Source organism: Rhinolophus sinicus, chromosome 9, assembly GCF_057876585.1.
Source record: "Rhinolophus sinicus isolate RSI-liver-muscle chromosome 9, RSI-T2T, whole genome shotgun sequence".
Taxonomy (NCBI): domain Eukaryota; kingdom Metazoa; phylum Chordata; class Mammalia; order Chiroptera; family Rhinolophidae; genus Rhinolophus; species Rhinolophus sinicus.
In genome coordinates, this window is record NC_142509.1 from 37,537,578 (window position 1) to 37,562,573 (window position 24,996).

The 24,996-nt window shown below is 48.5% G+C and overlaps 1 protein-coding gene and 1 long non-coding RNA gene across 4 annotated transcripts in view; one reads left to right on the forward strand and one right to left on the reverse strand.

Moving 5' to 3' along the window:
• Positions 1–8,597: 8,597 nt before the first annotated feature.
• On the reverse strand, positions 8,598–11,807 carry LOC109456470 (uncharacterized). The gene is made up of 3 exons (XR_002138870.3): positions 11,671–11,807; positions 11,267–11,360; positions 8,598–8,943 (listed from the first exon to the last, which is right to left on the reverse strand). It is a non-coding gene; the product is annotated as an uncharacterized LOC109456470 (long non-coding RNA).
• The window catches only part of AACS (acetoacetyl-CoA synthetase), a 48,372-nt gene continuing 34,979 nt past the window's right edge, over positions 11,604–24,996 (forward strand). Inside the window, exons 1-4 of one of the 3 annotated variants that reach the window (XM_088801086.1) lie at positions 11,774–11,913; positions 12,780–12,956; positions 18,404–18,507; positions 20,479–20,596. In XM_088801086.1, the coding sequence (XP_088657212.1) occupies positions 12,842–12,956; positions 18,404–18,507; positions 20,479–20,596 (337 nt within the window). In that variant the 5' untranslated portion in view covers positions 11,774–11,913; positions 12,780–12,841. Of the gene's footprint in view, positions 11,914–12,779; positions 12,957–18,403; positions 18,508–20,478; positions 20,597–24,996 lie in introns of all 3 variants that reach the window. The other 2 variants (XM_019748798.3, XM_088801087.1) reach the window with 2 other exon arrangements.

Below are 24,996 nucleotides of genomic sequence, written 5' to 3' on the forward strand. Positions count from 1 at the left end.
CTTTTGGTAACTTTGGATGTGTGTCTATGCCCATGAAAACGTGGCCACACTCGAGATAGCATGACCGTCACCTCCCAGAGTCCCTCATGTCCCTTCACAGTCCCTCCCTGCTCTTCCATCCCCAAACTACCCCTGATGTGGTCTCTGTCCTATACATTAGTTTGCATTTTCTAGCGTTCACTGGAATCAAACAGCAGTACTTTCTTTTTTACCCTGGCTTCTTTCACTCTACACAGTTACTCTGCAACCCACCCAGGTCATGTGTGTGAGTAGTTCTCTCCTTTTTATTGGCAAGTAGTGTTCCACTGTATGAATATACCCCCATTGTTTATCTACTCACCTGTTGATGGGTTTGGATTATTTCCAGTTTGGGGCTATGAATACCTACGTACAGGTATTTATATGGACATAGCCTTTATTTCTCTTAGGGGTGAAATGGCTGGATCATATAATAAGTATGTGCTTAATTTTTCAAGAAACCAGTCCCCAAAGGGTTTGTAGCATTTTACACTCCCACCATCCGTGTAGGAGAATTCCAGTCACATCCTTGCCAACACTTGGTACGGTCAGTTTTATTCCCCCACAACATACACTGTTCCTTTACTGAGAGGTATCATCTTAAGTGAAAGCTGGCCATCTTTAATTAAACCAAGAAATGCTTATTTCTGACAAGTATAAACAATTTCAATAAAGTTTGTCCAAACCACCTTAATTATATATATTAGCTGAGACTTGCTCTTTTTTCCCCCCTTCTTCTGCCTCCCCCCACCCACCCAGTCCAGTTCAAGCCGTTGTTTCTCAGTCTAGTTGTGTAGGACACAGCTCCCTGGCCCGTGCTGGTATTATGAGCCTTGCGCTACCCCCGGCTGAGGAGTGGGTTGCCAGTCGTCGGTCATGTGGCAGTTCTCGCTGGCTGCCTGCTGGCCACTCATGCTGGCCACCGGCCGCTCATGGCAGCATATGGTAGCCCACAGCAGCCCAGTTCCAGGGAGAGCCATGGTGGGAATCAAATCGGTGACCTTGGCGTTAGGAGCACGGTGCTCCAACCACTTGAGCCACCGGGCCGGCCCCGGGACTTGATCTTTAAGGTAGCAAAATAATCACTCAAAAATGATAACATGCATATATCCACATACCTGTTCTGTAGCTGGAAGAACCAAGCATGTGATTGGCAGGTTGGGATTTCAGCCCCAACCCTCACCTGAGTCAATCAGCAATGGCCAATGATTTAATCATCCATGCCTACGTAATAGAATCTTCATAAAAACCCTAAACTATGGGGTCCAGGGAGCTTCCGGGTTAAGGAACACATCTGAGAGACTGGTGCACCCCAACTCCATGGGGACAAAGCTCCTGCCCTCAGGACCGTTCCGGACCTCAGCCTTTATGCCTCTTCCTCTGGCTGTGCATCTGTATCCTTTGTCACTTCCTTTGTCATGAGCCACAAACATAAGTAAATGGTTCCCTGAGTTCTGTGAGCCGTTCTAGCAAATTATTAAATTTAAGGGGCAGGGTTGTGGAACCCCTGATTTGTAGACAAGTCAGACAGAAGTGCGGGTGACCCGGGGACCCATACTTGGGATTGGCAGCTGAAGTGAGGGCAGTCCTGTAAGACTGAGACCTTACCTGTGGGGTCTGTGCTAACTCCAGGTACCTAGTGTCAGAATTGTTTAAGGTGTGAGAAAATGCCACTCATTTTGGTGTCCGAGTGTTGTGAGTAGAGAAACAGTTCTCCTTTAGATGAGTTTTCAGGACCAAGAGTCCCAGAGGTTGACATAAAGGTAATGGGAGAGGGGTGGGTGACTCTGTGCCCCTCATAAGTGACAGCCATAATTCTCATAAACTAAACCTCCTGCATGTCACTTCTGCTTTACCTGCCCTGGCTTGTTAAAATTGCACAGTCACTCTGCTAAGAAGGGATTATCTCTCTAAACCGAATGAGAAAACCTAGTCTCCAAGAGCGTCCTGGGAAACATCGCCTGAGGTTGAATGGCCAGTCCTGGGGAACCTGGGTGGGAGCCAGTCTTGCAGGCCACCTCCCTAAGGGCAGAAGTCACTACACCCTTTAGGATCTCCCTCCTGGAGAAGTGTGGCTTTCATGGTTTTTTTTGGAACTTGTATTGATGGAGATATTAATTGGTGGCCATGATGAAGCAATGACTATAAATCATGATAATCAAATAGCTCAAATAAGGAGGAAGGCCCAAGATGATGGAATAGAAATTTTTTTAAAAAAAGCTCAAATAATCACCATCTTCTCTGTGCCCAAGAGTGGTGGCTGAGAGTAATGGTAAATAACATTTGGGTTTTACAGCTTACCAATTAAAAAAAATTTTTTTCATTTAAGCCTTACAACAAAGTCCTGTTTTTGTGGGGTTCAGAGAGGATATGTGACTTGAGAAAATGGCACAGTAATAAGAGAGTGTAGGGAGGGAGCCAGGACTGAAACCAGCTCTTGGATTCTACATGCTGTTTTACACCAAGTGCTGAGGCATAGAGAGTGCCCTCTACCGTCAAAATGTACGTAGAATGGCCTTTTCTCCTACCGGTCTGAGAATTTTTAAATGCATGAATTTGGTCATTCTCATGCGATTAAACCAATATCCAGCTGTGCTGGGAACCTAGGAGTTTAATGTACATTGCAGTTCATTAGACATTCAGGAGAACCTCAGCTCGAATTGGTCTTTATCTTTTCTGGACATTTTTTGTGTTTCAGGAATTCTGGGTTGCCCTATTCAAAGAGACTGTGTTTGACTAGAATTTAGAATCTTGTTACATGTAGGGTGAAACTGTTCTTATCACAGGAATCAACAAAACAAGGGCACCAAGTGTACTCTCATCGACTTTGATTTTAAAAGACTGCAAAATCACCTCCCTTGGTTTTTTGGTCCTTTCCTCATATTGCTTAGAAAACCCTGTGTAAATTGTGTAAAATCATTTGAATGTTCATCCTACAAGCAGACAGAGGGTGCCAAAAAATGCACACACTTTTAAAGAAAGGAAGCAACTGTATTAAAATTGTAATACACCACATATCCCAATAACAAAAGATGAATACAAGTCACGTTTGACTTTTGCAATTACAAGAGGTGCTCAAAGTGGTTACCGTCAGCGTAATTTTAATACAGTTTTTTCCTTTCTTAAAATGTATATACATTTTTTTGGCACCCTCTGTATATAAATTTCTTTTTAACGGAGGAAACCTTGGAGAGGCTTAAAAATGTTTATTCACTCATTCATTTGTTTGCATTGGCCTGTGGTTCTCAAAGTGTGGTCCGGCCTCTAGTTATATAAAATACTATTAATAATCAGTTGTTTGCATGCTTTACTCTCATTCTGTTATGAATGGAAAAAGGAGTTTTGCAGAGGCTACAAGATCTGTGATAGCACGACAGACGGAACACGAAAGCAGAGAGGAAGATCCAGCTGTCTTCGATTAAGTTACACATCAGAGATTTGCAAAAAAGTAAAACAATGCCACTCTTCTAATTGTTTTTTTTGTTTCACGATGTAGTTATTTTCATACAAATATGTTCTGTACGGTAACATGTAATGGGCTTATTGTTGAAGTGAACATATGTTATACCTATTTCTCAGTTTTTATTTCCAACTTGGTGATTGTTTTTAACTATTGTTAATTCTAACCAGTAGATATAACTCACAGAAGCAAAAGCTCCTGGGGTCTTCAGTAAGTTAAAGAGCGTAATAAAAAGGTCCTTGCCTTAGTCTGTTTGGGCTGCTGTTAACAAAAATACAGTAGACTGGGTGACTTAAACAACAGACATTATTTCTCACAATTCTGGAGGCTGGGAAGTCCCAGATCAAGGTGCCAGATATTATGGTTTCTATTGAGGGGCCGCTTCCTGCTTTAGTCACTCTCTATTCTGTTACCCTGATTATTTGCCACTTCTCACTATCTTACCTGATGAACTTGTTCACATTCTTTCCTTTGCGCTTCCTCCTGTTTCCTCCGATTCCCCTAGTGCTTTGGGTCTCCCACATACTATAATAGGAGCCCAATATGCATATCTGAATATATAAATGGAAGAATAAACGGGTCCCAAACGCTTCAGACGCAAATCCCTCCTTCTGTCCCACAGGACTCAAGCTCTAGACTGTGATTCAGTGACGTCAAGGGTGATTATTTCGGGACGGGGGGGGGGAACAAGCTGGAGGGCAGCACTGACTCGCCCGACAACGGTCAGGTTGTCAAGGTGACAGAGCACGGCCTTCGAGATCGAAGGGTGACCCCGCCCCTCGGTATAGCTCTCATTGGGCACGCCTTTTTCTCGCTCCCCTTTTGGATTGGCTGAGACGCGCGGCCCATGCACCGGAGTAACTTGCGATTGGTTGACGCTCAGGCCAGCCTTCAGGGCTGATGTGGGACCAGCTCTCCGACAGCCAATCAGCGTGCGAGCTGAGTGTGGTGCGTGAATACGGTCTGGATCCTTCCGCCGCCGCCGCCGCCGCTGGGGGCGTGAGCTGCCGGCTGGGAGCAGGCCTGGGGCGAGCGGGGGCGGGTGGCGTTCTCGCGGATCGCAGCGGGGACCGGCGGCGTGGACCTGGGAGAGGCCGAGAGGGCGCTGTGGTGCCAAGTGGAGGAAAAATGAACACAGCCGGGCAGCTTTATCAAAAGGGCTTTCCCTACTCCTGAGGACCCCTCCAGCCAAATCTAACTCTTGCGTGACATCCTAAAGAATTAATTATTTAAAAATCAGGAATACAGATAAGAACGCTAATAAAAGTAAAAGGTTTAAATTGCCCAAAAAGTCCAAAAGAAATGCCCACTATAGACTTAACAATAAAGAGGAGAGAGACAAATTTCGAACCCTCTGTGTCTTTAATCTTTCCGCAAATATTTATTTAGCTCCTACCGTGGGCCCCACTTCATGGGAAGCAACAGCCAGGAACCAGATGGGCAAGAACTAGGTGCTGTCATGGAGCTGGAAGCACACGAAAGACTTAATTTCAGATGGTGATAAGTGCTGTGGGTAAAACAGGGTCATGGGTGGAGGGTCTGGGCCCTGCTTTGAACTGCATCCACACACAATGAAATGAGGTGGGGGAAGGTTTCCAAAAAAGGAGCAGCCGGCTGCAGGCCTTTACTATGTGCAAGGAGAGAGTATAGTTTTAAAAAGGGAAGTGTGTGTATGTGTGTGTGTGATGAAATTTCTTTGCATTTTATTACACCATCCAACCCCTTCCTTCACCATAGGTGCCAGGGCAATACACTAGGGACTTTGCATGTTTCATGATCCTTTTTTCTGGAAGCCTTGCTTCTGCAGGGAGAGGTTCATATTTACACAGGAGAAGGAAGCCAAATCAAGCGAGAGGGTGGGAAGTCACCTCACCTGGTCACACTGTCTTGCCCAGAGCAAGCTGTAGATGGCTTGTGAGGCTGGTCTAAGTGTCTCGGGAACTGAGGCCTCTGCTGGCCAAGATACCTGTTTCACCTGTAGCACTAGGCTACTAAGGATTAGTACCGTCTAAAACCTTGTTCATACTAGATCACCGAGTTGTAGGTGATGTTGAGTGGCTGAGTGTCATAGTGAAAACAGCAAGAAAGTAGCCTGTGTCCTCTGTTTGCCATGAGCCTACAATGGTAGATAACAGTTGTAGACGACATGCGTTCATATAACAAATATTTACTGTGTGCCCACCACCTGGTAACATGTAATATACCTATGAGATATATATATTTTAATATGAATGGTGTCTTATATGTATTTTTTATAGCTATAGAGATATTAATCTGCAATTTGCTTTTTTTCTTCAACAATCTCTTCGAGAACTATGCTGTGTATAGGTCTACCTTATTTTTCTTTTATTATTAGTTTCAGGTTAACCTTATCACTTACTGAGGCATATAGCATTGCAAGGTACGGACTATGCGATGCTTTATTAGCCATTCCCCTATTGATGGACTTTTAGTTTGTTTCCAATTTTTCACTCCAGCCTTGGTGAAGTAAAACAGTCAATGTCATCAGAGTTTGGGGGCCTGCTTTTATTTATTTTTTTAGATTGTGAGATATACGAAGCATACAAAAGGACTCAATATAGTATGTGCACACAGTTTAAAGAATCATATAAATGTACATCGTGTACCTATGCTAGTTTAATAGGGCATGACCAGTATTGTGGAAGCCCCGCCCTAAACTCACCCTCTTTACTTTTCTTTGAAGAAACCAGTGCCCTGACAGCCGTTAAGCATTTCTTTGCTTTTCTGTTTTTCTAACATGTAAATATTCCTAAACAAGACATTTTGGGTTTTGCCTGCATTTGACCTTCCTGAAAAGGAAACATACAATTGGTACACTTCTGTGGCTCACTCTTTTTTGAGGTTCACCATGCTGGCTCATTTGTAGAGCATCCCTTTTCGCTGGTGCATAGTAGGGCGACTACCCAGCACTTACTTATCCCTATTCCTGTGGAAGATGCTGGGTTATATGACCACATTTTGTCCTCTGCTTTCTCCTTGGGGCTGGAGAGGAGGTGGAGAGATTGCACTTTGAGATATCACTTTGGGCACATTTGGTCCTTAGTAACTGGCATTCACCCAACTGCCACAGCCCCGTGGGCAAACCAGGAGGGTTGAGGCAACCACACCATGGAGGCCAGATAAAGAAACCTTAAAGCCACCCTTTGGCCTGATAAACTCAGGGAAGTTGGCTGAGTCTCTGATTGGCATCATGCCTTCACCTCTCTTCTGGACGGGTTGGGAGAGCCTGTTGTGCTAGGAGCTGCTGGAAATGGAGATATGTCAGCTTCTGGCCCATTCTGCTTTTCTCAACTTTCCCTGTAGTCCTACTTCATAGTACTGTTTTGGTTATGACTTTGGGAAAATCAATTTTATGCTAGAACTTGTTCTCGTCTCATCTGGGCTCCGATGACTGCTTATCTAATCCAGCGGTATATACTCTTGGTTCTGCTTTATCTGCAGGTACATATATCATAGGTAGATATCATATATATATATTCCCCCTTATCATCTCCACCTTTCCACCTTAGTCCAAGCTGCCATGACACCCCATGTGAATTTTTGCAATATCCCCCTAAAAGCTCTCCCTGATAGCATCCCACCTACCCGAAACCTAACCGTATTCACTCTCTTACCTTATAACAGCTAGAATAATCCTTTCAAAATGTACGTCACATCGCTCCCCTACTCAAAACTTTCCAATCACACTTTGAATAAAATCCAAACTCCTTACCCCTTGGCTCCCCAAGGCCCTATATGGCCACTACCACTGACCGTGCCAAATATGCCTCAGGGCCTTTGCACTTGCTGTGCTCTCTATCTGGAAGGTTCTTCCCAAGGAGCAGCACTGGGCTGGATGCTTCACTTCACTTAGGTGGAGAATCTTCAGTTCTTGTTCTCCCTGGCCTGTGGAACCCGCAGACACAGGAGCTGTGATAGAGTGGATCTGGCTTGGGGATCTGAACCTCCCTAGTTACTGCCGATGGCTTCCCCTTTTCACATCAGGTGGTCTAGGCCATTGCACGTGGGTGATAAATGTACCAGAGTGAAGAGAAGCCCCGGTGAGAAAGCACAAGTGTTACGACCTTTGCTAATCGTTTCAGTTAGAATGATTTTGGCAGCAAGTTATGACAGCTCAACGCCCAGTGGCTGAAGCCACAATGACAGTCACTCTTTATTCAACCAGAAGCCCAGGGCTAGCCATAGATTTGCTCCAGCAGCTCAGCGAGGGCGTCCAGGCTCTTCCTCCTTCTGCCTCGCCATCCTCTGTTTCCCTGTTTTCTTCAACCTTGTTTCTCAGGGTCAGGAAGTATCTGCCATAGCTCCCTGCAAAAGGACCTCGCTTATGGGGGGGGGGGGAGATAACATGCCAGCCTCCTCCCCCCATACACTCCCCTTCAGTCTCATTGGCTAGAATTCGGTCTTACGAGTACCCCGGGCCAATCACTGGCAAAGGAGAAAAAGGAGCGCTGTGATTGCCTTAGACTAGTAGGTCTTTAAATTGAGGCGTATTGATCCCTGAGGGCTTATACAAAGAAATTTCCAAGGGGTGTGGGTGCCCAGATACTTTTTTTTTTTTTTTTTTAACATTTTAAAAAATTAGTTTCAGGTGCACAAAACAATGTAATAGTTAGACAGTTATCATTTATATTATATCCCTCACGGAGTGACAGGTCCCCTCCCCCCCCAGATTCTTTTAATGCACTTAATTTACAGATCGGCAACCTCATGTGTACTCAGTCCTTACATCCACTTACGTCCCTCATCCACTTAACAATAGCAGAGGCTTCCTCCGCACTCACCCCAGTTCTATGGTGCCTTGCTCTGGGGTGAACATAGTCACCAAGCAAGCACCAAAGCCACCTTAATAAGTACTCTGCATTCTCTCATCTTTAAACTGTGGCTTGGACATTCCTCCCAAGGGTAAAGTTTGCCTTGGGTTGGAACGTTCTGGTTTCAGAACAACCAAAGCAGTGAACCTTACTGACACTGATTCTTTTAACTGCAACTGGAATATTTTCCAGTACTTCTAAATTTTTCAAGATACATTAAGGAACATCAACGAATACATTTTAAAAAGTGCAATTTCTTTCAGATTTCATGTTCCTGAATCAACAAGATCAATAAAAACGTATTTTATTTTATTACATCAGGGCCCATTCATTCCAATGACTGCAAACAAATCCTCATTTTATTATAAAATGCTCAATTAAAAAATGTCCATGTAAATCTATGATGAAACTTTTAAAAGTCAATTTAGGATCCAGTCCCTTGGGTTGGGCATCGTCCTCCCAGGAGAGACTTCAAAGTTGGCACATTGTGGCATTCCTAGTGGGTGGGTCACCAAGTGTCCACCCTGTTCTTTTCCAGCTCTCTCCCTAAGACAGACATTTCGGGTTGTTTTTTTTCCCAGCGGCATTTTAGCATCGTGACATGTTTCTATGTGTATAAAGAAATATCACAATCTGAAAAGAGAGGCGACAAATGCGATTCATAGTGTCAAAAGCATGTGGACGCTTCTGAGATAATCCTGGCTTCTATCTCCACTAGGGGTACCACATCTCATCTACACCGTCAGTTTGGGCATTTTTGGGAAAACTCCTTGCTATTTCCAAATACTCAAGCCTTTCCCATGAAACTGTTTTCAACACATTCCAGAGGACTCAATATGTTTGCATAGTTTACTGTATTGGTTAATGGTCAACTGAACAAGAGTGAGAACTTGCAAATGTGGAAAATGTAACTTAACACACACCATGGTGGGAGAAATACAAAGGAGCATGGGGGGGCTTATCCACGGAGGAAGGAGCAGGGCCAATTCCAAAGGAATGAGCGGGAGGCCTGCATTCTGATGGAAGCGTAAGTCCACTTGGCCTGGCAAATTTCTATGCTCTTTTTAAAAAATTTCAAAGCATCTGGAATAGGGTGGGGGAGCACAGGTCAGGAGTGTGGTGTAGACAAGGTATCAATCTGAACCCTTAAATCAAAAATAAGCAACAGGTGCAAGAGGAAGCTGAGAATCACAGAGACCCAAGGGAGGTACAGACAACAGACAGTCAGCATTCTTGGTCAAGAAGGGCCCTTCCAGCTCTGTTCCCATTTTAAATGGGAAGAACTTTCTTGAATCTCTTCCACTCCCCTGTCTCTGATCTTGTTAAGGATAGGGGGTACTAAGGTGGGGCATCCAAAGGCACCTCCGAAATCTCGTGTGTCTGGGACAGTGTCATAGAGGTAATGACCAAGTACCTGGTTATTCTGGCTGTAGCTTATCTCGCCCTTGGGTTCCCCGGTGCCTGGTGGGGTGGACCGAACTGAAGGAACTAAGGATGAATCAAGTGGCTGTCAGATGCATAACACCAGCCTTCCCCTGCTCCTTGAGAATTGGTCAACCCACTGGTCAATTCCATGCCCTTTGAAGGCTGGGTACATGCTTTACACAGTGGAGCGCCCATTGCCTAGCTCACCACAGGCACTCACTAGGCATTTTTGAACGAATGAATGAATGAATGAATGTTTCTTGAGCTCCTACTCTGAGGATCCTATGGTGAACCAGTTTGACAAGGATTTTACATTTGTGGACTTTGCATCCTTGTGTTAAAAGAAAGAACATAAATACATGACTCCTTCAGAAACGATTCTCCTTCTGCATCGAGATGGATTCACAGCTCCACAAAGGTGGTAACTTAGAGACAAAGAACTAGGGCTGGACCCAGAATTTGGAGGTCAGGGGCGGGTGCTATTCTGGAAGTCATGCTTATAAAGGAAGGAAGCACCCTGTTTTAAGTTAGAATCTATGTTCATTTTTTCGTTTTAAAAAATTATTTTTCAACTACAGTCGACAGTCAAAGGCTCTATGTTTATTTGTGGTGACTAGGAGATGGAAACTGTTTAAGTGGTGGGGGTGGGACAATGCATCATAAAACCTCAACACTGCCCAAAAAAACTGTACTTGGGGGGAACTGTTTGGGTTGCTGTGAGAATATATTATGACAAGGAATATGAAAAGGTCCCTAGCACGGTGCCAATGTGCAGCCGAGTACAATAAATAAACCCTCAAAATGTATCCCAAATCGCATTTTCTCTCTATTTCCACAGCTACCCTCGTGTCCAGGCACCATCATCTCTTGCAACGCCATCATCACCGGTCTCCCTAACTTGTGCTTTTGCTCCCTGCAGAGTATTCTCCATCCAGCAATCAGAGGCATTACTGTCACACGCCCAGTCAGAGCACATCCCTCTGCTGCTCCAAACCTTCCAATGGTCTCATCCCACCCAGGGTAAAGCCAACGTCTTCAGTGGCCTCCAGGACCTACCTGTGCTACCGCCTCTCCCTTCACCCACCTTACCTTCTACCCCAGGTCTCTGAAGTCAAAGACACTGGCTTCCTTGTGTAGTTCTCTAACCACGTCCAACACTCTCCTGCCTCAGGGTCTTTGCATCTGCTGTTCCCTCTGCCTGGAAACGTTCCCCTCAGATACTGAATAGCTCACTCCTGTCACCTTTTTCAGGTCATTGGTAGAAGTCATCTTTTCAATGAGACCTTCCCTGACAAGCCTATTTAAATGGAAACACTCCTCCTTCCATAATATCTACCCTTCCTCTGGTTTATGTCTTTCCACAGCACTTAGTACCTTTTATTATACGAATAATATTATACGTATTACTCTACTGTATTATGATACTCACTGGTATCCTGCGTGTGCCTTACACTGTGGATGACACAGATGATGTATTTACCTGTTCATTGTCTGTCTCCCCTCCTCCCCACACCTGCCCCTCTCCTTTTACCTCCTGCTGGCAGGGCAGGGCTTTTACTTTGTTCACTGCTGTTTCTGCAAAGCCACGCACAGAGCCTGGTACCCAGGAGGCGTTCAGTAAATACCTGCAGTGAGAACAAACCCAGAGTGAATGAACGAACACAGGAAGGAGCCAGCGGCCTCTAGCTCCCGGCTTCCGGTGCTGCTGTATCCCCCTGGGTTCCAGGTGAGAGCGAACAGCCCGGGCCCAACGCGCCTGCGCGGCCCCACCCGCCCCGCCAGCAGGGTCTGAGTCCCGGAGGCGCGCGCCCGGCCACCAGCACTCCTTTGCGAGGCGCGTCGCCGCGGAGGGTTACACGCGAGAGGGGCGGGGCCTTCGTGGGCGGGGCCTGCGGGGGCGGGGCTCGCCGGGTGTCTTAACGGGGGCGGCCTCACCTCGTTCAGTCGCGCTCGCTGCCAGCTCGCGTCCTAGGCCTCCGAGGCGCCCCCGGCCGTCGCCACCTTCCCCTGCCGGTTCCGGTCCCCGCGTAGTTCCCGCCGCAGCCATGTCCAAGGAGCCGCGGGCCGGGCAGGGAGAGATCCTGGAGTGCCAGGTGATGTGGGAGCCGGACAGCAAGAAGAACACGTTGATGGACCGCTTCCGGGCGGCCGTGGGCGCCGCCTGCGGCCTGGCGCTGGGTGAGTGCGCACGTGGCCCGGGGCTCCCAGGGCACCTCCCTCGGAGGCCGAGGGACCACCTGGCGGAGCGGCCCTCCTTCTGGGGACCGGGACGCCCCCACTTCCTGGGCGTTTCCGTCAGGGCCCCTCCCGAAGTCGTTTGACTCTTCCGGGGGTTGGAGGCGCCATTGGATTGGGGGCCCCTCTCCAAGGGGTGGGGCACCTCTGACTGGGGGTTTGTCCCCTTGGCTCTGCGGGGCGTCACCTCCTCTGCTTTCAGGCTGCTGGACCCCTCCTGACTGCAGCATCTCCCTGCATGTGGGGCGCCCTCTCCCTGGCAGGGTCCCCCCTCTGGCCTTGGAACCCCTGTGCGCTGAGCCTTGCTCAGGAGGTTCCTGCTGTGAGGTGAGGGGGTCCTGGAGTGTTGCACGCCAGCCTGGGGGCCTTCCCCCCGGGACCCGGGGCCTGTCTGACTTCCAGCTCTCCTCTGTTTGTGGGAGTCACTCGCCAGCCAGTAGTACCTTGTGCTGTCCCCTCTTAGCCCCCTCCACCCCCACGCCTCCCGGCTGATCCTGCTAGAAGGCCAGCGTGGAATTCCAGGTGCCTAGGAGGACAGTGAGGTGGCAGCTTTCCCCTGCGATTGGGGCGCATTGGGGCGGAAGGCTGTCCCGTCACACTCACGCTCCCAGCCACAAGCAGGACCTAGTCAGGGGCCCTCGGCAGCCACCTGGCTGGCTGTGAGCTGGGCAGAGGAGGCCCCTTTTCTGGGTGAGAAGTGCTTGCTTGTGCGTCCCTCCAGCTCTAGCTGGCTTGGCCAACCACTTCCTGGACCTCCCCGCTCAGAAATTTTCAACTCCTGTGGCTTTTCCTCTCCTCTCACCCCTCAGCTCGCTGCAGCGACTCCTGACATCTGTTGGTGGCATCACTAGCCTCAGTCGGCCTCACAGAAATGGTGGCCTGTCATCTGGCTTGCACAGGGTGTCACTACCTCAGCAGCACTGCCCTCCTACAACCCCTCTCTCCCCAGTGCCAGCACCTCTCCTGGCTCTCTTCCCTGAACACTGGTTAGTCTTCCTGCTTCCTGCTTTTCTCCCCGCCCTCCTCGGGTATACCCTGCTTGCTTTCCCAGAGCAGTCTTGATGCACAGGTTTGACTTGGTCACTCCTGGGCTCAGATGCTCACAGTGGCTCCTTGTGGACCATGAAATTGCAAATGGGTGCCACCTGGCAACTTCCAGGCCCTCCCCAGCATGGTGGTGTCAGAGCTCCCACCGAGCCCCTTTCCTTGGCTCACCCAGCTCTCTCCCGCTTCCTCCTTCTGCTCGCTAGAGAAAGAGCAGCCGGGAGACAGAAGGTCTTATTACTCTCTAGTTGGTAAGGTAACGTGTGTAGCACTGGGGGAGAACAGACTTGATTTCCAAGAAGAGCCCAGAGTGGGACCACATTCTCCCGTGTTACCTTGCCTTGGTTCCATCCTCTTTCCTTTGTCAGCAATGACATAATACTGTTCTGCTGGTGCTTCTCTAGCCCTGACGCTTTACGGAAGTATTTCACAGAAGGGCAGCCTGTCAGGTGGGTAGACCGATCTGTAATCTGACTACGATCTGGATTTTGAACTGGCTCTACTCTTACTAGCTGTGTGATCAGGAGGAAGTCGCCGGATCTCCCCAAGCCTCAGTTTCCCCATCTATAAAATGAGCCACCTATGTCACTGGATAGCTGTGGGTGACAGGAGGCGATCAGGCCCAGTGTGCACCTGCCCCTGGTCTGTAGGGGTTGCTTAGTAAGTACCAGCAAGCGCTGGTTGTCGCCAGTCTGCCTACCAAACTCCTTTCTGTCCTTCAAGGAGCGTGGATTGATGGCCTGTCAGTCAGGTTGGACCAGCAGACTTCGCTGGGGTGGCTCATACGCTGGGAGACTGTAGGAAAGGCGAGACTTCCAGCTTCTTGGGAACCCAAAAGCCTGCGATGCCGGGTCTGTGTGCCCATGTGGTGGCTATTGGCTGGGCCGAGTGGGTCGGGGTGTTCAGAGCTTGGTCTTTGGCTTTTCCTTCCCTCCCACTCCTGATGGTAACCCCCACCTGCTTCCCTCCTTTCTGCAGGCCTGGCCCTGGAGGTTTGAAGCTTTGCTTTACGATCCAGCTCAAATGCTGCCTTCTCTTTGGTCGTTCTCTTTGACCATGTTCTCCTGTCTTCTGCTCTCTGAGTGCATGTAACTTTGGGCTTGCATCTGCCTTGCCTTTCCACTTATTTGTGAGCATTCTCACTGTGTAAAGCCAGCACCTGGAACCCGTAGCGACTGTGTAGCCAGGGTGCAGTCCTGAGCCATGCTGTTGACCGGATGTGCAGAGACAGGAAGGCACACATCCTCACCGGCCGCCTCAGCCCTGAGGGTGGGTGGACGGGGGGTCCCGGTTCCCCAGCCTGGCCCCTCATATCAAGAGGGGCAGGCCCTTGGTGGAGTTCCAGATTCTTCTTTCCACCAGAAGGGCCATACGTTGGTTGGTCCTTGTCACTGCTCCCAGCAGAGCTCACTGAGGACCCCCTGCAGACCCCGCCCATATATGCTTGTGATGTGGGGCCTCTTCTGTAGGGCTCCAGGGGACATGCTGCGTGGACCTACCCTCTGTTTTAGGGCAGTGACACTGTTTTATAGTACACATTCTTTGGAAACACTGTGTCAAATGTCTTTCTGTACACCACAAGCTGCACGTCACCTCTGTGGGCAAGCAGCTGGGATGGAGTGCCAGCCCAGGGACGGCTGGGACCCCATCCTCAAATAGCTCACGTGTGGTTGGGGGGAGAAAGCAGACATAGCCTCGTGACGATGTGTCGGTGCTGAGCGTCTGTCTTCCTTCCAGTACTTCACGGCACCCTGAGTCTATGGGGTGCTTTTAAAAGCACTGACAAAATCCTGAGCTGAGATTTGAAGGTGGAGGCTGGTCAGAATTCTCATAGGTGGAGAGGAAGACGGGGGTCAATGGAAAGCAGGGTTGCAAACTCAGATGCTCGCAGGGCCCAGGCAGGTGACAGAGATATTAATAACAGTTAATATTCATTGAGCGCTTTCTGTACGCCTGGCCCCATTCGGGCACTTTACGGGTATTAATTAACTTAGTCCTTAGTGATTGGCCCTGGAAGTGCTGCTGTTACCCCGTTTCCCGGCTCAAAAAACAAGCTGAGAGTCTTGGCTGAGGTCTCGCAGCTGTGAGTGCTGGAGCTGTAGTCTGTTTCTAGAATCAATGCTCTCAGCTACTGTATTAGGTTGCCTCTTGCATGTGGGTGAAGGGCCAGGCGGGGCAGCTGATACCCCACTCTAGCCGATTGTTACTATGTGGTGCAACAGTGCATTAGTTATCTATTATGCATGACAAATCACCCCAAGACTTAGCAACTCCAAGCAGCAGTAAACGTCACGTACCCCTCAGCCATCTGGGAGAGGCTTGGCTCGGGGCTCCTGGCTCGGTCTGAGGGGCTGCCGCCTGCCATCTGAAGGCCTGATGGGCTGGAGAAACGAGGTGGCTCCCTCACCTGGCAGTATGTCAATGCTGGCTGTGGGCAGGGGGCTTCTGTTTCCTGCCACCTGGGACTACTTGAGTGTCGTGACATGGCCACTGGCTTCTCACAGAGCAAATGATCCAGGAGAGTGAGGCGGAAGCTGCAGTGTCTTTTAGGATCGAGCCTCACAAGTCACGTGTACTCATTTCCCTAACATCTAGTCAGTTACACAGACCAGCCCTGCTCAGTGTGGGGAGTGGACGGCACAGAGACCTAAATGCCAGGAGGTGACACTCACTGGCTGGCTCCCCCAGCTGGATAGTCTGTTTTCTTAGGAAAAGCCAGAAATCCCGATTTTCATTTGAAAACCGTGATTTTCACACTGGCAGCGAGTTCAGGTTCTTTATGAACACTGTGGAAACCGAACCAAACGTGCCCGCGTCTGTCGTCGGGGCTCCTGGGTGGTAGCCTCTGGGTAGTGGAGTGGAGTGTGTAAGCAGAAGCCTGAAGAATTGTGTCTGACCACTTGTCCGAGTTACCCACGGGGGAGACACCCTGCTCAGAGTCCATCTACTGCCATCCTCGGGGACCCTTGTGATGTTGAGATGCTGTTGTGGCCACTCGTCCCCCCAACGGGCAGGCTGGTGATGACGTGCTCTGTGATGGGCTTTTGAGACCTTCAGCGGAGGCCTGCATTTCAAGCCTCTGGCCCCTCTCATGTATCAGTTAGGAGGGGATTTTGGTGCTGGAAGTGTTTTTAGTTTGTGAGGACCAAGGTGATTTAAAAAAGAAAGACTGAGAGAGAGGAGCCTGGGGCCTGTTTGTCTCGTGAGTTTCCCACAGAGGCTCCTCCCAGACGCCCCGGGCCTGGCACTGACCTCCTTCTGGACTAAGAACATGGCATGCTCGTACTGATCCACTGTATATCTCTGTCTCCATGTCGTGGCTTATCATATTCTGTCATACAGCCTGCCATGCGTCACACTCCTGCAAAACAACAGAATGGTAACACATTCCAGCACTTTCTGCCAAGCACTGTCCTTAGTGTTTTATGTGTTTTGACTCATTCCACCCTCACAGTGATAAGTACCGTTATCTTCCTTTTATGGAGGAAGAGACTGAGGCCCAGAGAAAATTACTTACTTGTCTGAGGTCATCTGGGTAGAGCGGCAGGGTCTGACCCGCACAGTCGAGCTTGGAGCCAGTGCCCTTATAGCAACGTGCTCTGTTGATCCTCACCACTGTCCTTTAAAGGAGCTGCTGTTGTCCCCATTTTACAGATGAGAATGCTGAGGCTCAGAGAGGTGAAGCACTTGCCCAAGGTCATTGTCTAGTAAGTGGCAGAGCTGAGATGGTAATGTAGGTCACCCAGACTAGCCCTGGAGCACAGGGCTAACTGCATGGTCATGGAAGGATCCGTGACTTTCTCTAGCCAATTTCCAGGTGATACATGAGGGAAACTGAGTCCCAGAGGGGCAAAGTGGCCTGCCTGAGGTGCTCCAGCTTGGTCTGTAGAGTCAGGGCTGGCCCCAGCTTTCCAGACGCACTGTCCCCATGTGCCTCGTTGACCTGGTCTGTGGCCCCTGGATTGAGTAGATGGGGTGGAGCTGCAGCGAAGTCTCGTGTGGGCCTTGGAGGAAGTGCAGCCATCATTACTATGGACCTGATTCTCTTTCTTTCTTGGTCTCAGAGCCCTAAACACCCTGTCCGCTGATCTCAGCTGTGTGACCTCTGGGCCGAGTGTCCCCACTTCATCCAGGTTGATCCTTCTCTGTCCCTGCAGCGGACCCACACACTCCAGCTCTCTACGTGGGCACCTGGCTTTGTCCCAGTGTCCTAACCTGCCCTTTCTGCCAGGGCCAGCCTGCCTCCTCCCGTAGCCCGCCCCGGCTCAGCAGTCACTCTCCTCCTCGGGCTCTTGAGTCCAGCATGATTGGGGACAACTACTGGGTGCCACAGTGAGAAGTGACACTACTAAAGGGCAAGGATCATTGTATCTCTTCCTCTGTACCCACCGCGGCCCCCAGAGTTGGGAACAGTGAGGATGGTGAAATGTGCAGTGAGAGAATTCAGCTCAGCCATTGTATTATGCCTTTTCCGTTCCTGACACCATATTGGCCATCTCCCTGCTGTTGTCCTATGCAGTGCACCAGCATATCAATGGGTATCCTATTGAAATATACTGAGATTGAAAAGGTCCCAAGGGGGATGGGACTTTCCCAAGTTCCCAGGATTAGAGCCTGCTGTGAAGTGAGCTTCTATTTATGTCAAAGTGGGAAAGAGGGATGGATTTACTCACACGTGAAATCTCTGGGAAGACACAAAGAAATCTCTAGTTAAGAAAAGTTAGATGGTTGTGGGGCAAGAGGGAGGGAGACTTTTTTTTTAACCATATTACCTTTTATACTTTTGCAATTTTAAGTCATATGAATGGATTACGTACAGATCAAAATATATAAATAATTTCCCAAACTCCCCAAGACGTTGTTACTGGCATGAGAAGTCACCAACAAGCTTCTAGTTTTGAACTGGGTTTTCAAATCTCTTGCCGATATGTTTCCCGAGTTCGTATGGTATAATAATGGCCAACTTAACGTAGTTCTGATTGTGTGCAGGCCCCATTTGAAGCATTTGCTACACATGTACTCGTTTAAACCCTCACAGGAGCCCCAGAAGAAGGGTTACCATTCACCATCTCTGCTGTACAGATGGGGACACTAATAAATAGTCAAGTCAGGGTTTGAACCCTTGCGGCTCCAGAGTCCTTGTTCTTAGGGACGCTGGTTACGATGTAGAACCACTGCCTCATTGCTTTTGTTCCTTTGGGGGACTAGGGGGTGGTGGGTGTGCTTCAGTAAAAATTAAGATACCCTCCACCCCCAAGACCATTTCTCATCAGATGCCTTTGAACCATTCAGACACACTCGTAATTCCTCAGGTGTGTCCATCTTATTATCGAACCGCTAAGACTTTCCTTTTGAGATTTATCTGAGCTATGTGCCATTTTATTTTTAGAAAATTACGATGACTTGTACCATTGGTCAGTTGAGTCATATTCAGACTTTTGGGCACAGTTCTGGAAATTCAGTGGAATTGTCTGCTCACGCATGTATGATGAGGTAAGTAGAGATTTTGCTGATGTATTATCTTTTTTATGGTTATGTTCCAAAATGAAGTGTTATTTTTGGGAATGTGGAATCATATCTTCTTTTAAAACCTGACATCAGTGGGGGGAAGTCATTGCCCTAGAATTTTGGCAGAACACTGTGTTGGGGGTCACGGCTCCATGCAGACAGACCCTGCTACCTCTGTGTTCTCTGATGGTGAGACTCAGGCTGAGTCCTGGGACCCTGACGATCCCAAGTGGTTGGGCATCATTTTATTTAAAACTTTAAAAATTGTGGAAAAATATGCATAACATAAAATTTCCATCTCAGCTACATTAAAGTGTGGAGTTGTGATGCTGTGTATATTCAGGTGGTTTTTTTTTTAAGATTTTGTTGGGGAAGGGGAACAGGACTTTATTGGGGAACAGTGTGTATTTCCAGGACTTTATTGGCGGACAGTGTTTTTCCCAGGACCCGTTAGCTCCATCCAAGTCAAGTTGTCCTTTCAATCTTAGTTGTAGAGGGCGCAGCTCAGCTCCAAATTTAGTCGTCACTGTTAGTTGCAGGGGGCGCAGCCCACCATCCCTTGCGGGAGTCGAACCTGCAACCTTGTGGTTGAAATCTCACGCTCTAACCAACTGAACCACTTGTCCGCCCCCAGGTTGTTTTTTAAAGTTTCTTTTAACTTTTATTTATTTATTTATTTTTAAGTATGTAATTGTGTTTTTGTTTTTTTTGCCCTTCGTCCGCCTCCCCCCCCACCACTCCAGTTCAAGCCGTTGTTTCTCAGTCTAGTTGTGTAGGACACAGTTCCCTGACCCATGCTGGTATTATGAGCTTTGTGCTCCCCTCAGCTGAGGTAGTTGGTAGCGGTTGTTGGCTCACAGCAGCTCATGGCAACTCTTGCTGGCTGCCGGCCACTCACGCTGGCTGCTGGCCGCTCCTGGCAGCACACAGCAGCCCATGGCAGCCCATGGCAGCCCATGGCAGCCCATGGCAGCCCATGGCAGCTCATGGCAGCTCACGGCAGCTCACTCGGACCTCTGGCTGCTCATGGCAGCCCAGGGAGAGCTGTTGTTCACAATCTTAGCTGTAGAGGGCGCAGCTCACTGGCCCACATGGGAATCGAACCGGCGACCTCGGTGTTAGGAGCATGGCACTCCAACCACCTGAGCCACCGGGCTGGCCCTCATTATTTTTTTAACCTGGATTTTAGAGATTTTTTTCCCCAACTCCTTATGTATCCAATAAATATCTGGGAAAGGGAATCCTGTTATTCAAAGTATAATTTATTGTGGTTTTGGTTTGATGATGGGATGAACCATTCTTAAGCTACATCTATAGGCACTTGGAGAAGAAAATCAAGGTTCCAGCCCTTGAGAAAAGAGGCCGGAGTCAAACTTCTGGAAACTGTGGGGGCGCAGGGGGGTCCTGGAGCTTAATCTTCTGGTTTCCAGTGTGTCTGGTCTGAGCCTAGGACGTTGGGCAGGCACCACATCTGTCTTACTTACTTTCTGTCTTTAGCATCTCTCATAAATTAGGTGCTTAATAAATATTTGCTGAAAAAGAAATGAGTGGGGATGGTGTTTCCCCTTGACATTAATTTTTTTTAACTTTATTGAGGAATGGTTGACACGTATAATTGTCTGTATTTCAAGTGTACAACATGATGATTTGATATGTGTACTTTGTGGAATTAACACATCCATCACCTCACATTGTTAAGTCTTTTTTCTTTGTCTGTGTGTGTGATGAGACTGCTTAAGATCTACTTTCAGTAACTTTCAAACATACAATACTATAGTATGAACCATAGGGCGTTAGTTTCTATTTTCAGTTTCACGCCTTTCGGCCAGTTCAGTGTTCAGTCTATGAAATGAGATCATGATGCTTTGGGCTTCCGGGGACGTGGAGTCACGGTTATTTGTTTGTGGTGTAGATCTCACGTGTGTGCGTGTCTTGCTCTGTTGTCATCCTCTATAGGTTGTGGACACATCAAAAGGGGTCGCAGATGTCCCCGAGTGGTTCAAAGGCAGCCGTCTGAACTACGCCGAAAACCTGCTTCACAAAGAGAACGACAGAACTGCCCTCTACATTGCCCGTGAGTGTTGATATCGTGTTTCCCCGAAAATAAGACCTAGGCAGACAATCAGCTCTAATGCATCTTCTGGAGCAAAAATTAATATAAGACCTGGTATCATATTAAGTTGTATTGTATTATATTATATTATATTATATTATATTATATTATATTATATTATATTAGACCCGGTCTTGTATTATAGTAAAATAAAACTGGGTCTTATATTAATTTTTGCTGCAAAAAACGTATTAGAGCTGATTGTCTGGCTAGGTCTTATTTTTGGGGAAACACGGTAACTGCGCCCCTTTCCTTGTCCCTGTTCCGGAAGCCACTTCCACACTGGGCCACGTGTTTGGAGAGGCACCCGAGCACTGGTCAACCGCAGTGTATGATTTTCAAACAGTATCTTGACACCTTTCTCTTTTTTAAAATTTTGGTCAGAAACACATAACGTTATATTTGCCATCTTAATCATTTTTAAGTATACGGTAGTGTCAGGTAGAGTCACACTGTTGTGTAGCAGATCACTAGAACTTTTCCATCTCACAGCACTGAAACTGTACCCACTAAATGCTAGTTCCCCGCCTCCCGTTTCTATGATTTTGACAACTTTTATGATACTTCCTGTGCTTGGAGTCACATGCTATTTGTCCTTTTTGCGACCGGCTTATTTCACTCAACATGAAGTCCTTATGGTTCACCCATGTTGTAGCCTGTGTCAGAATTTCCTTCTTGTTCAAGGCAGTGTACTATTCCATTATATGTATATGTCACATTTTCTTTACCTATTTATCTGTTGATGGACACTTGGGTTGCTGCTACCTCTTGGCTACTGTGAATAACGCTGCTATGAACATGGGTTTGCTAATATCTCTTTGCAATCCTACTTTGAATTCTTTTGGACACATAGCCAGAAGTGGCTGATATATACTACATACTGCAGTTGCTGTATATATGCATTCATTGCATATAGCCATGCACATCGATCTTACAGCTGTCTTTGGCACAGAGGGTATATGCAGTTCTCAGCTGAGGTTTTACATCTGAAATCCTTGTGCAGCTTTTAAAATCATGGCTGTCCAGTCCCCACTGTGACTTCCTAGAGCACACTTTCCAGGGATGGGACCCAGGCTTGTGTATATTTTTAAAGCCCACAGTTGGTTCTCATGCGCATTCCACAGGCCTTGTCTATGTGTAATACAATGGCTGCTCAGTATTATTTTGCTCCCTTCCTTTGTTCTCAGCCCTCATAGGATTGAGGCTGAGTGTGTAAGTAGCCTTGGGACATTATATAATACCGGACTGCATCTCCCTTTGCTCTTTTTCCCCCCTTTCTTTTGCCTCCCCTCCCCCGCCCCCTGACTCCGGTTGAAGCCGTTGTCTCTCAGTCTAGTTGTGTAGGACACAGCTCCCTGGCCCACGCTGGTTTTATGAGCCTTGTGCTCCCCCCCGCTGAGGCAGTTGGTCGCCGGTTGTCGGTTGGCCACTCACAGCAGCCCACGGCAGCACACAGCTCATGCTGGCTGCTGGCTACTCACGCTGGCCACCAGCCGCTCATGGCGGCACACGGTAGCCCACGGCAGCCCACGCCAACCTCCGGCTGCTCACAGCAGCCCAGCTCCAGGGAAAGCTGTTGTTCATAATCTTATCTATAGAGGGCGCAGCTCACTGGCCCTCCTCCTTGCTCTTTAAGGAGGCATTTTCTTCATCCATCCATCCACCCATCCACCCATCCATCCACCCATCCACCCATCCACTTGTTCCTCAGCTTTGTATCAAACGCCTCCTCCGTGTGAGTAGAGCAGGGCAGACATGGTCCCGGCTCTCATGGGGCTGACGTTCTAGTGGGGGAAACAATAAATAAGAAAACCCAGACGGCTCTGAGTGCTGCGAAGAGCAAACAAAGCACCATGATGGGAAAGAGGTGACTGCGTGGGGAGTGGCGCTCTTTCCGAGGCAGCTGCCAGGGCTGCCTGTTTGGAAGAGGCGAGATTTGAGCAGAACTTAAATAAGGTGAGGGTGTCATGTGAGGTGGGGGGGTGCATTGCTGGCATGGGGAGCAGGCAAGGCCCTGAGCCAGAGCAAGCCCTGGGGCGTGGGCAATAGCCAGAGAGGCATGTGGCTGTGGGGACAGGCAATGAGGTCAGCAGGCTGGCGGGGGCCTCGAAGGCACAGGCAGGTGTTTGGAGCTGTGTGAGGGCAGTGGGCCGTCCTCAGAGGATCACGAGCAAGGGAGCCTTGGGGTCTGACTGACCCTGGCTGCGGGGAAGAGAATGGCAGAGAGTGTGTACTGGGAAAGGAGACAGCCTAACCTAGGAGTTTGCTCGGCACTCCATCTCTGGGTCCCCCAGGATCGCTCCTCTGACCTGGGGCCGGGATGGCTCATGTTTAAATTTCTGGGGACAGTCTAGGAGACCTGCAGGAAGTGCTTGGCGGGTTCAGTCTACGGAGGTGGAGAACAGAAGGAGGAGGAGGCTCTTTATTCAATTGTGATCCAGTTCACATAACGCAAAATTCACCCCTTTTCAGTGTATCATTCAGTGGACTTTAGTACCTATGCTTACAAGGCTGTGCAACCACCCGTATCTAGTCCCAGAGCGTTCCCATCACCCCCAAAGGAAACCCCCTTCCCATCAGCAGTCACTCCCCACTCCTCCCTCCCCCCAGCCCCTATCTGCTTTTTGTCTCTATAGGTTTGCCCGTTCTGGACATTTCACATAAATGGGATCATACAACACGTGGCCTTTTGTGTCTGGCTTCTTTCTCTTAGCGTGGTGTTTTCAAGTTTCATCCACATCATAGCATTCCTTTTTATGTCTGAGGAACATTCCACTGTATGGAGAGACCATATTTTGTCCATAAGACACTCTTAAAGGTCTGTGCTGTCCCAGACACTGCGATGCTTTCGCAAACCTCGCTCTCGCTGTCTGTCATCCCGAAGAACCAGAATGCCCGGTGTCTCTCTTATCCTTTTTCCCTGATCTCTTTAAATGCCTGTGCACTATTACCCAATGTCTCAGGCTCTGCTTGAAGTGCTGGTTTCTCCTGTAAAATGGGAAAGGTCCAACGTGAATCTTCTTTAAGAAACAAAACAGAAACAAAATTAACAAAAAACAGCAATATACCTGATTGCTAGTCGGCCTTCCGGGTGGCTGGGTTGGGACTGAACTGGCTGTTCTCTGTGTCACACAGACATAACAGGCGGAACCCAGCCCCTTTGCTCTTACACCTAGCGCTCTCTTAAGTGTGGGTTAAGGCAGGATGGTTATGATTGTGGGTGGACTGTGTCTGTCTCACACTTTTCTCTCTGTGCCCTCTCTCCTCCCCACCCTGCTGTCCCCTCCCTTTTAAATATTCGAGCCCCTTCTTTTAAGGAGCTCCCCTCCTCACATTTGCGGTGGGCATAAGTGCCCTCAAGCCAGGTAGCAAATTTCGTTTACAAATGGATATCTTTCCTAAGCAGGGTCCTAAGTTGGCTGATTATTGGCTTGGGGACTTGAAAAATCATTGGGTTTCACTTTCTGCGTGTGTTTCTGACTTGTTCCTTACTCTTCCAGCTGCGTGCAGGTGCTCACGGAGTTTCACTCTGTGCAGCCAGGCCTCCTCAGCGGAGCGCATCCTCCCCACGTGTAATTCCGGGTGAGATGGGGGGGTGCCCGCTAAGAGGACTGTGTGTGTGCTGTCTTCACGCTCCAGCGAGTGGAGCGAAAGGAGCGTACATTAGCCCGTCAGTGTTTATGTTATTGGAACAGCTGCCTGCACAGCACATTTTGTCTTTGAACAGTGGATTTTAGGTTACAGAGTATTTTCAAAGGACAGACAATTAGCTGGGGTGGAACTGTGGGAGAGGTGATGACCCGGTGAGGTGAGGAAAGAATGGGCAGGCGTGTATAACTTTAAGCAAGGAGGAAAAGCCACATTTATACCAAAGGGAAATCAGCATGTTTATTCGCTTTGGAAAAGAGATACTTCATGTTGTAGAACTGAAAAGCAGTTAGCCATCAGCAATAAAATACTTGCATCAAAGATAATGGGCAAAGGATTAGCCACCTTTTCTGTAGAAAGTACACTCAAATAATTTTCCTACGCCTTTGCAACATTAAATCTTTATTGTATTAGTTTTCGATTGCCCTGTAACAAATTACCCCCAAAACCATGGCTTAAAACAGTGTACACTTATTATCTCACCGTTTATGTGGGTTACACATTCAGCAGTGGCTTAGCTGGGTGGTTCTGGCGTGGTGAGCTGCCTCCTGAAGCTGCAGTGAGGGTGTTGGCAGGGGCTGCAGTCGTCTGAAGGCTGGACCGGGGCTGGCAGATCCACATCCAAGCAGCCCATTCCCTCGGCTGTTTGGGCCTCAGTTTCTCCCCACATGGGCCTCTCCATGGGCTGCTTGCCTGTCCTCACAATGTGGCCG